The sequence below is a fragment of the Saccostrea echinata genome, unplaced genomic scaffold (assembly GCF_033153115.1).
Source record: "Saccostrea echinata isolate AGI-Se365-2 ecotype Australia unplaced genomic scaffold, CSIRO_AGI_Sech_v1 ptg000003l, whole genome shotgun sequence".
Taxonomy (NCBI): domain Eukaryota; kingdom Metazoa; phylum Mollusca; class Bivalvia; order Ostreida; family Ostreidae; genus Saccostrea; species Saccostrea echinata.
The window spans coordinates 2,255,330-2,269,282 of record NW_026889752.1 but is presented as its reverse complement, the minus strand read 5'-3'; the positions used below and the strand labels follow the sequence as shown (position 1 = coordinate 2,269,282).

Genomic DNA, 13,953 nt, shown 5'->3' with positions numbered 1-13,953 from the left:
TTAAAGGATTTTTTCAGAAATTCTTTATCTAAAACAAAGAATCTTTTCGATTAGTTTAAGCGTTGTTTGTATAAAACATACCACACTTGGAATGACATAAGAATGTTTTTTTTTTCTAAGGGCCGAGGATGCTTTTTTTTCCTACAATGGTTACTTAGTGTCCTTCTTCCTTCCTTTTTATACCATGCTATTTAAGAATAGAATATATAATATTCACAAAAAGATTATTGCATTGCACAAAAATCTACCAAGCAAATAAATGTGCAATTTTCATCTCTTTTCATTTTAATTTAATTCAATCCAAGTTTCCAAATAGCTTCGTTACAGGAAATATTTAATCTCTCTCTCTCTCTCTCTCTCTCTACGTTGCGGTTATAGAAGACAGGTTTTTAATAGACGAATCTACATGAATTCTTTTATTCTATTGTGTCTCTTACATTAACAAGGAAAGAAATAACATTTAAAAAAAGAATGCAGGTAAGTTTCATGATTTGCAGCTAAATGTTTTGTTTTGTTATCATTTTTTTCCAGTCTTCACTGTCTCTTATATATATGCCATAGTTCAATTCAACCTAAAACTTGGTTCTGGAATTGCTATATAAAGAGGCGGGGCCTAATGTATAATGGCAATGTTTGATGTGTCATCACACAAAATTACTAATTCCTCACGAAATGAAAATGAAAATAAAAAAATGTGATTTCAAGCTGTACAAAAGGTATTAACTACATTAAAACTTACCACTGCGTTCATTTTTGTTGCTAACTAAATCTTGCACAGAAAGGTATAATTTACACAATGATCTCAGTGCATTTGTAGACAGGGCGTCATCATGGTGAAATTTGTGTATTTTATTTGCAGTGAGTGGTGGATCAAGTTGTTTAACGTCCCTCTCGAGAATTTTTCACTCATATGGAGACGCCACCACTTGCCGGTGGAGAGCTACAAATTTTGTCCTATACTCGGCACTTACGGCCATTGAGCAGTGAGGGATCTTTTTCGTGCCAGCACCTACTGCGACACGGGACCTCGGTTCATACGGTCTCATCCGAAAGACCCGTCTCCACGTCCCACAGTGGGATTCGAACCCGCGACGTAAGGATCAACTCCTTACTTCGCGACTCTAGAGCAGACGCTCTAACCACTGCGCCACTCGGGCGACCAGGTGGATCAAGTAAATTAGTCATAGAGAAAATTCATCTTATCATTAAAGGAGTATTATTTATAATGTTAGATAGACCATCAACACCAATGCAAAACTTTTGTTAAGAGTCATTGTTTAATCATTATAGAGAGAATGTATTAAGTGAATTCTACTGTGGTTTTTGTGTACGAGGTTGGCAAATATACATCAAAGTTCCACATTAAATTTCCTTTTTGCACGGGCATATATTTAATGGATCATGACCTTTGTTGGATATAGATAAAGGAAGTATTCCTTAACTTGGAAAGTGCTGCTGCTTTAGTGAAATCCAGAACACTACTAAATAAATACAAAAATACTTGGTAAAAGTACGTGAAGTGTGTTATTATCAAAAGAAGAGTTGAAAAGCTGACAGATGTTTTAAAAAATTTTTTCGGCAAAGAAATAAGTTTTAAGCTCTCGAAGTTAATAATTTTCGGAAATAAACTGAATTTTTTCTATTAAGCAAATTATTTTTCTCTCTTTCTATTAATTTTCTCCGTTCTTTAGAAATTCTTTATCCCTTGATCCATTTTCTATCCACATTTTCGTAATACTATATATATCGCTAAGTGTTTACCCTCAATAATTCTAAGTACATACGTGGGCTGTTCGGAAATTATTGAGACATTTACCTTTACTTCATAAAGAACAGAGATAATTTCATGAAAATTCGTCAACACAACAAATAATACAATTGTGCAAAATTTCTAATTTAAAGGATAAATAGATAAATTCCTGTGAAATTATAAACATGCATATGTCTATCGACCTGGAGCAGCATCGCTACGTCATTTTCACGTCACGTCAGCCGGAGATGTTTTCGCATGTGAATCGATCGGGAAGCGTTTACTCTTCTCTCTCTCTGATATTATATATAACATTCCAAAAACCAAACTGTCTCTTTTCGTTGAAACGATTCTTTTTAAAAAATTAATAAAATAAAATGTGTTATGTTGCTACCCCAGTGTAAAATATACGTGCAGTGTCATATATACAGGTTGACTTAGCATCATGTAGTACTGATTTATGCAATGCGGGTCAACGTTATTTAGTCCGTAATTTTAAATGGTGGTTCGGAGCATTTGTTTTTACTCTGTTTGAATTACTTGCAAGAAAAAAAAAATATATATGCTAATGAAAAAAAAAAAAAACCAAACAAACCCTTAGACATGTTTTTTTTTTTCTCATTGTTATTGTTTTAGCAGATCATTAAGACTGGAAAAGAGTTCCTCATAGCGCTACACAAAATTTTAGGTATGCTCGTTGCACCGCCTTGACGTCAAAATCCATTTTGTCGTCGTTATCAGATTTCTATACCGCGCTTAAATTTTTTTATGATCTCCGTATTTCTGATTGAAATTCTATCAAACTTGCACAAAATGAAGTCAAAATTAAATTGAAAAATTATATACCTTAATTGAATTATTTCCGCTCTTACTATGGGCCCATCGGGAGTTTGAACGTTGGTATTACATATCTTCATATCTGATTTTGTGACTGCGCCGGGTACCCCTACCATTGACACATAAATATAACATTGAAAAGAAGAAATAAAATATTTGTAAAATATTTCTTGTTTTTATTAATTCTTAGTGTTTGTCAAACGTATATGCAAATTTTCAATGAAAAACGTTCATCAGAAAGAATATACACAATGTCTCAATAATTTCCGAACAGCCCTCGTATATATACACTTAGCAAATCCATGATTATTAAAACAATAATGTTTAAAAGTTCTTCTTCCTCTGTTTCGACATTAAATTACTACTATTTACAGGAAAAAAATTGAAAAATGTGACAATTTCCTTATTATCCAGACGTAGGTCCTTTTAAATGATGTATAAATGTCTATCTTTGCATTAAATTGTTTCGTTTTATAATTGATGATATCTCTGAGCAATTTTTCTCTTGTACAAGAAAAAATATCAAAAGGAAAAGAATTTGAAAAGTGCACAATCTACATAATGATAATAAGAAATGCATGAATTATTATTTCATTTCAATAGCATTGATCAAAATTTAGTCTTATGATATCATTGTTTTGTTACGACCACAAATTTTCAATCCATATTACATCTAAAAAATATTTTAAGCAATTTATGCTATTACATGTAATTTGTTTTCTTCTTTTTCATTATCAGTTCCATTGAAGTGTGACAAATGAATCTTACAAATAAGTGAAAGCTCGAATGAAATATGAAAAATTGAATCATAAAATATTAACCATTCAATACTCTTTTCTTTCTTTATCTCGAGCTCTGGATCCTCGATCATTGACTTTAAAATTTTGAAAAGTCGGCTACATTTACATTTCATTTCTTTTTCAGAAAACCTGAGTAGGAAACCAGGGACAACTGCTTTACAAAGCTCAACATATCAAGGAATTCTTAATGCAAGCTTAGTCATAAATGGAAACATAATGCAAGATAAATATCAATTTTGTTCTCACACGTCTTTTGAAAGTTCCATAGCTTGGGTTCAGGTGGATCTTGGAAGTACCCATAGCTTGAAAAATGTACACATTTACTACAGGAGTGTAGGTGAGGCGTGTGTTTGTTTTTATTATTATTTTTTTTTTTGGGCTTTGTCTAATCACAGGTAATTCAATATATGACATATTCGTTCAAATGCAAGTATTTGCGCACACATTACGCCCTGCACTACACTGACAGCTTCATGTAAATCTTTCATAATATGTTATGGAGATTGCAATTGCATCCTGCTATCGTAAGTTTGAAGAATGTTTTGCCAAGTATATTTTAGTATCTACACTCATATTTTAATCTAAAAAAAATGAGGGTCATTGAGCTTCTTTCCTCGGTATAATCAATTCAGTATGACCTTTATGCACTTTATTTGTGTCTTAAAGAGATTGGATCCTAATATCAAAATTATTAAGGGTTTTTTTTATCAAGTATATTTTTAGAATCTACACACATAGCTTAATTAAAAATCACAACAAAAAATGGGGAATAATACGCTTACTTTAGCGTTACGGATCATTTAATTTGACCTTTTTGCACTGTAATTACGTCTAACATATGAATTAATTTTTCGAAGTTTTTCCTCCAATATTTTTATCCAAATAAATTGCCTGTATGGGAACAAATACAATCTTACCTTTTCTTGAATAGACACCAAATTTTTTTGACAACAAAAAAGTTTCAAATTACTTTGATTAGTCATTTATTTGACATTTCTACACACAAAAATGTATTTTTCCGGCATAAAAAAATCAAGAAGCAAACAATTTATTTTAAAGTATTTAGATTTTACTGAATTTAAGCAGAATAGTTAATAAGAATAGAAAATTAAAAGTACAATCTGTGATGTAAGTTTTTAGATATTACTAAAATAGAGTTAATTTTAAGCTGAAATTGGGGCAAATTTTTCCTAGACTTTCATGATATATTTGCTGTATTTGTCACAATCTGATGATAGAGTTCATGACAGGTAATTTAATGAATAATTTGGGAACAGCGTGAAACATTTCAAGGCACAAAATAACTCTGTGTGCAACTTTCATGGAAAAATAGGAATCCAAAAATAAATATAATTCCTCAAATTTATTTTCAGACATTTCATGATGCTGGCTATTGATATTTCATGCCGATAATTTAAATCAATTTTTTAAAAAGTAACTACTATTGCTATCTATATTCGTTATTTCAATAAACCATTTCAGTCCCTCATATCGTAATTGAAAGTAGATGTACTTTGGACAAAAAAAAAAAAAAAAAAAAAAAAAAAAAAATCCTTGCTTTTACTATCATGAACCAAACATAAAACCTTACATGTATAATCCTGGTTTTGTATGAAATAAAAAGATAACGAATAGTATTCAATCTCGAAAGTCCAATGAAACGATACAAATTTGAAGTAGGGCAAACATGGACCTCAAAACTTAGAGGCGGAATCAGGTGCCATGGAGGAGTGAGAATCCCCTGCCGTCCGGTCACAACCGCCGTGTGCTCCTTGTCATGATCGGGAAAAAACAGAAAATCCGTAGACAGTTCAGTGTATAAATAATGGCCTAACAATTAGTATGAAAAACATCAGTCAGTATTTGATTCAATGATAGGTTGCATGTGCTGACAAGGTCATTGTATCGACCATAAAACTTGCGAAATGATGACTTCAAAACTTGTTTGTCAATAGCTTGCCTCGTTTTAGAAACTGTTCATACGCAGAGCATGCTCTTGCGTATCGAATCAACTGAGAGACATAAACCCAATATGCAGGTGATAAGGGTATATTGCTACATAAGTAAGGGAAGTTATATTAACGATTGAAAAGTTGAAATCATCGTGTTTATCATAAAGCTTGATTGTTAGGTTACCATTAACGTCTTTTTCTAGTAAAATATCTAGATATGAAACAGATGTGTCAGACTCTGTTGTATCTTTTATTTCAAGCTCACTGGGATATATCGAGTCGACATATGAATGAAAGTAACTATTGTTATTTGATAATACGTCTTTCATATATTGAAATGACTAGTTGAAGGCCACAGCAAGTGTTTTCTTTCTGCTAATAATGGGGCGCAATTGGTACCCACGGGAATTCCAACAGATTGTTGGAAGACCTGATCTCCAAAAACTACATAGATCAATCAGAAACTCAATCTTTTTACTATCAACTTCAGAGTACTTGTGTGTACAATCAGAATGCTTTATAACAAAATAATTTTGCAAATGACAAAGTATGTATATTTATGAGTTCCATTTTTACTTTGTACCTTTATTGTAGAGGCTCTTTTTTAATGAAGAGAAAACTCAGTGTAAGATGTAGAACTGCAAATTTGCCATAAATAAACAATATATGCATTGCTCACCTTGGCACATCAAAAATACCATTTTTGTTAGTTTTTCTTTTTTCAGGCCAACTAGGTTGACGAATTCCATTTGAAATGTTTGATACCCGATGCCAAATATGTCTATAACAAACAATACTACTGTTTAATAGAAAAATATTTTTTTCTCAAATCATACTTTTCTTCAATAGCTGGCTGGCCCCCTTATCGTTTTCGTCAGTTTTACCTAGACGTATCGAACAAATCTGCAAATTCCTCTACCACACTGACACCACAGAGAGTTCGATGTTACACAGACAACACTACAGCACCTGACACACCCTCAGATATCATTGACATCAACTGTCATTAAACAGCCAGATATGTCATCGTAGAGACAACATATGATGCACCAGAGGATACTGAATCTGGACCTGTACTCGAAATTTGTGAAATAGAAGTGTTCGGTAAAATATTTTTCTTATCATCCTGAAATTTCTAAACGAAACTTGTCTAAAAAAAGTTCGTGGGCACATGCAATAATTTGCTTTATAATGTCTACACTGCTGTATAAACAATGTGTATTTGTTTTAAATGTTATCAGTATGCATACTATTTTAATTTAAAACACACAATCCAGTATAACTTTCAGCTAGTTTTATTATAAGTCATAAATAGGGATTTTGTATTCATATCGCTTGTTCATTGACACAAGTTATTTTTTCTTTTGAATGCTACACTGCCAAATGTACACGATGATACTTTAATACAGACCATGATCGAGTAAATTTATATACATGTATAAAAGAAAAAAATAAAACTTAAACAAGCTGCAATACCTTTAATCATCATTAGTACAAATACTTCGTTTATTTAGGCTGCAATTGCAAGGCCCAATCCAAAATTATACACACCATCAAAAACCGTTATCAATTGCAAGTCAGTGAACTAGAAATACTCCGAGTATCTCCAGTTGACTGAATAATGATTTTGTCTCTGATGCCGTTTTATCCATATCAATATATAATTTAATGACTGGACATAGTTCCTTTCGGATTGCTAGCGTTGCATTTTTTAACATTTTTCAAGACATATTTCTTGCTGTTGTTTTCTTGCAAGCCACCACTTGCTGGTGGAGGGCTGCAAATTTAGACATATACCTACCACAGCGCGGGCAAATAAAATCAAAGCCAAACTATTCCAACTTGAATTTTTTTTCTTAAAAATGTTATACAATGCTTATACATAGGACAAATTACTTTGACAAAAATACCATTGCTCACGAACAATCCTAGTAAAAACATTTTCATGAACATACATAATTTTTATAAACGTGCCCACTTGTCAGTGAATGTGCCGTGCGTGTTAGGGAAAGAGAAGTTATCCTGAAACATGTATTGGCATGCACAAGAATGAATGGCGGCATTTTATAAAGTTGAATCCACTTCGTACTGTATATTCAAATTGTTGAAATTATGGATTGATCATTTGGTTATCGAGAACTATAAAAGTTTTGGTTCATCTACAAGTATCTATTTATTTGGAAGGAAAAAAAATGATGCCTCTTTATTGAATATAATATCATCTTGTTTTCAAAAAAATTATTTAAACTATGCTAATTGTAACACAAACCGTTACAGATGTTCCCCAAACGCCCCCCCCCCCCCCCACTTCGTTATGGTTCTCTTTACTCTACAAACTTCGTTTAATCAGGTTAAATCAGGCAATTCAAAAGTATTATCGTCGCCCGCGTGGCGCAGTGGTTAGAGCGTTTGCTCTAGAGTCGCGAAGTAAGGAGTTGATCCTTACGTCGCGGGTTCGAATCCCACTGTGGGACGTGGAGACCGGTCCTTCGGATGAGACCGTATAAACCGAGGTCCCGTGTTGCATTAGGTGTTGGCACGAAAAAGATCCCTCACTGCTCAATGACCGTAAGTGCCGAGCATAGGACAAAATTTGCAGCTCTCCATCGGCAAGTGATGGCGTCTCCATATGAGTGAAAAATTCTCGAAAGGGACGTTAAACAACATATAAACAAACAAACAAAAGTATTATCGATCTTTACTTCATTTTTCAAACTTTTTTACTCGGAAAAGAGCGTCGATCAGATTTCAGAACGTTTGCTTGCACACGCTTTCTAGATTTATCACAAACATCTTCTTCAAGTTCTCAATTCATCATACATGTACCTATGCATTAAATATCAAAGAAGTTAATTGCAAAAAAAAAAAAAAAAATAGTCAGAATCATTTAAGTTTTAGCCAATCAGAATTCAGTAAACGTGAATGTACGTACTCCCATTCAATTTTATAGTATCATTATTTAAGAACTCATTACATTTTTATATATTCTAAACTTCATTCTGTTTTCATGAAAACTGAGAAAGTTGTACCCATTAAACGTTTCAGCCCATCAAACTTTTGCGCACTTGCATACGCATTATTTGAAGAATTCCTTCATTCAATGATATAATCTTTTTCATACATCTAAGTTGTGAACATTTACTTTTAGAATTTAAAGCAGTTTATGAAAATAATAGGAAAAAAAGCTGTTTCAATTATATTATTCATTTTTCTCATCCATGCGCAGTGTCGTCGTACAGACATGGCCTTGCATTCATTCTTCATAGTAGCAAAATGTAAGAACCCCTAATACGTATTTATATTCTAAATTTCATCCTCTTTTGTTGAAAACTAAGGATGTGATAGACATAACCAATTTAAGCCAATCAAATTACAGGACGTGTGAAGTATACAATATCACCGAGGATCACATTGAATAGAATTTACTTTTCTGCCCAACTTCACGTATTAATCTAATAAATCTTCGAATTTCTCAAAAATAAATGCGGTATATATCTTTGATATGGCGTTATTAAATAAAGACTTATATAAAGCATAGTAATATATTGTAAAGGCAGTTATAAAGAAAGATTGAATGTTTGATGATCTCCTCGCTTTTTTTTTTAATATTGGGAGTGAAAAGTTTTGATGTAATATTTTTTTCAGCATGTAAAATACTGATTATTCTGAGGTGTATAAGCATCCACTAACCTCTATTATATATTTATATTTTGATTCTTTGCTGTCACGATAGTCCTGTATTAAATAATTAAGAGAAATGTTAAATGTAGATAACGTGTTTTCAGAAAAAGAAATTCTTGAATCATGGGCCATATTTTTAACGATTTTATCTAAAAAATATTCTTATTAACTTATATTTTTCTCTATCATATGTTGTTTTAAATAATGATGACATTTAAATAAAACCCAAAATTGTAAAAAGTTCAATTCAAATTAACTCAATAGAATGCATCCTTTAAAATTGCTGTTTAACTAGCATGAGAAAATGCATGAGTGGTAGCTTAAAAGATTATCAAATGTCTATGTTTACAGTATATATATTGATAAAATAATAGATTTTATGTATTTTTCTATCTCGAAAAATCATATCGACCATTTTCATAGAAAAGGTAACGATTAATAATTCTTTATGTTATCAAGTAAAAATCATAATATAAGAAATCTATACACAGCTAGTGAAATCTTCTTTTAAGGTTGCAGTATTGGAAGCTATGGGGAATCCTGTTCAGCATGTCCTGGTTGCTTAACATGCAACATTATTAACGGGTCTTGTCGTATGTACATGCAATTTTCAACTGTTCAGTAGAAAATATTGAATTGCATTGAATGACAAAACCATGTAAAAAATCGTAATCTTCTGAATTTTTTCTTATTCATGATGAAATTTACATATGGATTATTTTTTACAGCATGTAGTGGAAACTGTTTAAACAGCGTGTGCAATCCCTCTGGTGAATACTGCACAGAAGGATGCAAAAAGGGGTTCTGGGGATATAAATGTATGTCAGTTTGTAATGAGCACTGTTCGAGAAATACATGTTTTCAAGAAAATGGGACTTGTACTAACAGTTGTACAGACTTTTATTATGGATACCAATGTGACTATCAATGTGCCTCTAACTGTAACCCAAAATCTTGCGACAGATTAACTGGTACTTGCAGTGGATGTAGAAATGGATATTACGGCGTGTTTTGTGATAAAACCTGCAGCCCTTTTTGTAGAGGAGGAATTTGCAGCTTGGAAAACGGTGTGTGCACTAGAGGTTGTAAATCACACCGGACTGGACCATTTTGCGACAGTAAGATTCAAGAAATTTGTTTTCCAAAATTTAATTTAGAGATTTATAATGCAGAATTTATTTTCTTTTGAGATGCTTTACTTACCCATTCATTGGATTTATTCATTTTATTGCCGTTTTTTGGAATGCACAACTAATGAATTATACAATTCACATGCATCAATCAATTCCACAGCAAAGTAAAGTTTACATGTATATACAAATATTTGATACTGATTTAATTAACTTCAGATTGCGTGCCAACATATTACGGTTCTAACTGCAACAAACTTTGCAGTAGAAATTGTCTATTATTGGCTTGCAGCACACACAACGGAATATGCTTTGGAGGCTGTAGAGGAGATTTTGTTGACGAAAGATGCACAATTCCAGGTAAACAATGTTCAATATTTGTAAATTAAAGATGATATTGTAAGATTAATTGATTGGATTGTCTTTTGTTTAACGTTCCATTCGAGAATTGGCCAAGCACTTTTGTAGACAACTTCAAAATACCTTAAAATGATTAAATTTCCTTCCGTAAGTGTTATAAATTTCTATAGCACATACTTAATTCAATAAAAAAAAATGCACAGGATAAGACAGTTTCCGTTCCTAGAACAATCGGATAGCTGATTTTCGTCGGCCATTCTTCAGACATATACTTTTTATTTTGTACGAGAATGTTCAAGTACCTGCAATTCATCGGTAAATAAAACAGAATGTCCCACTTTCTTCATTTTCAATTCAACACGAGACGGGTTATAAACAAATAAACTGTTTCAATCAAGTTTATAAATTTAGAAGATATTGAATTCATTCCTTATAATTTAAAATCCATTCATTTCATGAAAGAAAACAAATGATTGCCCTTAAAACGTATTCCATATTGTGGAAAATTTAAATGTATAGCTAGGCGGGTTAATGCGTTTTTTGACGATATGAAGTAATTTTTTATCCAATCAAATGGCGTGTAACAACCAGAATTCAATAATTAAGAGTTATTCCACAAGACTTTATCACAACGTTTAATTTCTGCAATATCACTCTGAACTTTCTTTTATTGTTAATGCGTCGATTGCTCAATTGCGAAAAGGTAGCATCGTACGGTTTTTCATATTTTACATATGGATGTAGGAGGTTAAATCATAACTTTTCTTTATGTTTGTAATTTATTCGAAAAAGCAACAAAAAGAAATGTTAGGACTTTATAATTATAACTTTTTTCCTTCCTCAGAATGACTTATTTAAAGAATTTTGTGAAGAGAAGAAAAATACAAAGTGCATTTAATTTTTTGTTATTTTGTACATCGAATATCCTTTGTTTGGAAACCTTTTAAGTCAAACATTTATTGTCAACTTGACAACAATGATTTACAAGAGTGTAATTTTCAGCAAAAAAAAAAAAAAAAAAAAAAAAAAAAAAAATCGGGCAAACTTTCTACAAAATATGCTTTTAGAAGGAACTTAATTGTTTGGTCCTATATGAATATTTTTTATGTTGATCCGCCTTTTCTATTATCATTTTTGAATTCTTTTTAAAAATGTTTTAGGAAATGGACATTAAATTAGGGTATGATGATTGAATGACTTGTTTTCAAATGAACTTCGTTTTTTCCCTTTTCCTTTAAACTGCTTATTAATTCTGAGTTCATTTGAAGTCATAGCTCAATCACATTCATATCATTGTAAAGATTTATTGATTGTTTTTTTTTTTATTCTATAGCTCCAAATAGCACGGAGATTGAACATGATCCAAAAAGTACTCAGTGGTTTGGCATTGGTATTGGTGCTACTGTAGTTAGTTTAGTTCTTTTGTCCGGCATCGTGCTTTTAGTATTGCTGTTCAGGTAAAAATCTAATGAATGAAAGTTCAGAGTAGTGCAAATTTTTAAGCATTATTTTCTTTTTTCTATTCGAAAGCAGAGGTTTAAGGTAAGAATATTTGTGGAGAATATGAGTATCATTTTGAATACGGCTATATATTTTATTTCATTAATGCATTGGAACAATTCCACTAATAATAATTACTATTGATTATCATGTTAGTCCATGTCTCTGCAAGATTTTAAGAACTTTATTTCATGACTGGTGATTTTGGGGATTTTGGTATTAAATAATGTGAAATTTCTTTCAGATTAATAAGCAAGAAAATCTGCAGATGCTCACAAAAATTTATCTATCGGAAACACTACGGTACCATTTTATTGATTTTTAGCATACCAACGCTATTTTTTCGGCAATGTCAATTTTCTCAGTTTTGAAATTTATTAAATATTCCACAAAATCTTTCGATTTAAATTTAACAAATTATAACTTGCTTTACACCCAAGCCTTGATTCTGTTGATTCTGAACGTATATGGAAGTAGGATAACACAATCTTTCTCATTTGACATGCATTAATCATGTTAATACTTTAAATACAAAAGATTGTCTGAATATTTTAGAGGATAAAGACGTTGTACTTAATACGGAAAATAACCAAGATATAACAGTCACTGATACAGACGGTACCGGTTCTCAAGGCACAACTAGTTTATCAGAAAAAGACGAATGTATATACCAAAATGAAATCATGAACACCTCTGAGGCAAGTGACAACATTGAAGCATCTCGAAATTCATATGATCCTAGGAGAGCGAATATTTATCTGACAATAGCAGATACAGATGAAGATAATTCCAAATATGATCAGATTTATTTTGAAAAGTAGCTTTATACAAGGTTTTAGCCAGTATGTCTCGCACAACAATGGTTAAGTGTTTTATAAATAATTCATAGCATTTTAAAAAAAAATTATTTTAATTGAAGCATTTGGGGAGTAAATATGTATTATGCACTAAAATTATTTTTACAAATTCATTGCATTATAATAATTAGTAATTAATAGCATACACTAGCCATAAAGTGCATTTATTCAAGTATTTCAGATAGATATTTTTAGTCACATACAATTATTTCTATTGTAAAAAATTAAATAGGTTTTGATCATTACAATTTTTTGACCTGGAGATACTTGTTACCATAAATCATGTATCTAAAGGTTATAAGCAGAAAAAATGGATTTAGAAGCAAACAATTTTATACTAATAGCTATTCCCATTGAGAAAACGTAGGTTGATTGATTTTATGTTGTTTTCCTTTACCATTCTAACATTCTTCACTCACATAGAAACGTCACCATATACGTGTGATGTTCTTCGAATTAAAACCTTTACTCGGCACTCAGAGCTTTTGAGCAGTGAGGGTTCGTTAGCGCGCCAAATCCAATCGTGACACGGGACCTTGGTTTTTTTTAAAGTTTCATCCGATATACCGATGACTCTCAGTTTCATGCCTTGTATCTGTTGAAGGAAAAATCGCTACCTTTGTTTACTTCTGAGTTTTGATGCTGCGCGAAAAATGAGAATCGTAACGGGTCTTCTCAATCACAAAGTGAGCTCCCTACCACTATTGTTTTCGTGACTGGTACAAAAAACATAAGAAGAAACTACTATATCACCTTTTTTCTACATGTTTTCGTACCTGTCACGGTAGCTTAGCGAAAACATGAAACGGCTAGATGAACATGTTGCAATGACATCCGAATTGTTTTGTTTGAAAGGTCATAGTACTGTTTGTTAATGAAAAGCTGTAGTTGCTTTTTCAAAGGCAAAGAACCATTCAGAGACATATCATTGGTATACTAATAAATTTGAAAATTGCAAATTAATTTGTGCTAAGGTTAAAAAAAAAAAACTTGGACTCTTCCTAATAGTGCATTGCAATACCCTTGCTTGCAAATTCAAACTGTCGTTGGGTCGAATGTTGATTGACATTTTCATACATATTCTTA

At 31.8% G+C, this 13,953-nt stretch overlaps 1 protein-coding gene across 1 annotated transcript; it reads left to right on the top strand.

Annotated features, from left to right (window-relative positions):
• Positions 1-471: 471 nt before the first annotated feature.
• Positions 472-12,831, top strand: LOC133178655 (laminin subunit gamma-2-like). Its single transcript, XM_061313377.1, is given in 9 exon segments — positions 472-477; positions 2,387-2,438; positions 3,512-3,724; positions 6,189-6,443; positions 9,533-9,613; positions 9,749-10,138; positions 10,370-10,510; positions 11,844-11,900; positions 12,566-12,831. Coding segments are annotated over 9 exon segments (1,461 nt in total).
• The last annotated feature ends 1,122 nt before the right edge of the window (positions 12,832-13,953 follow it).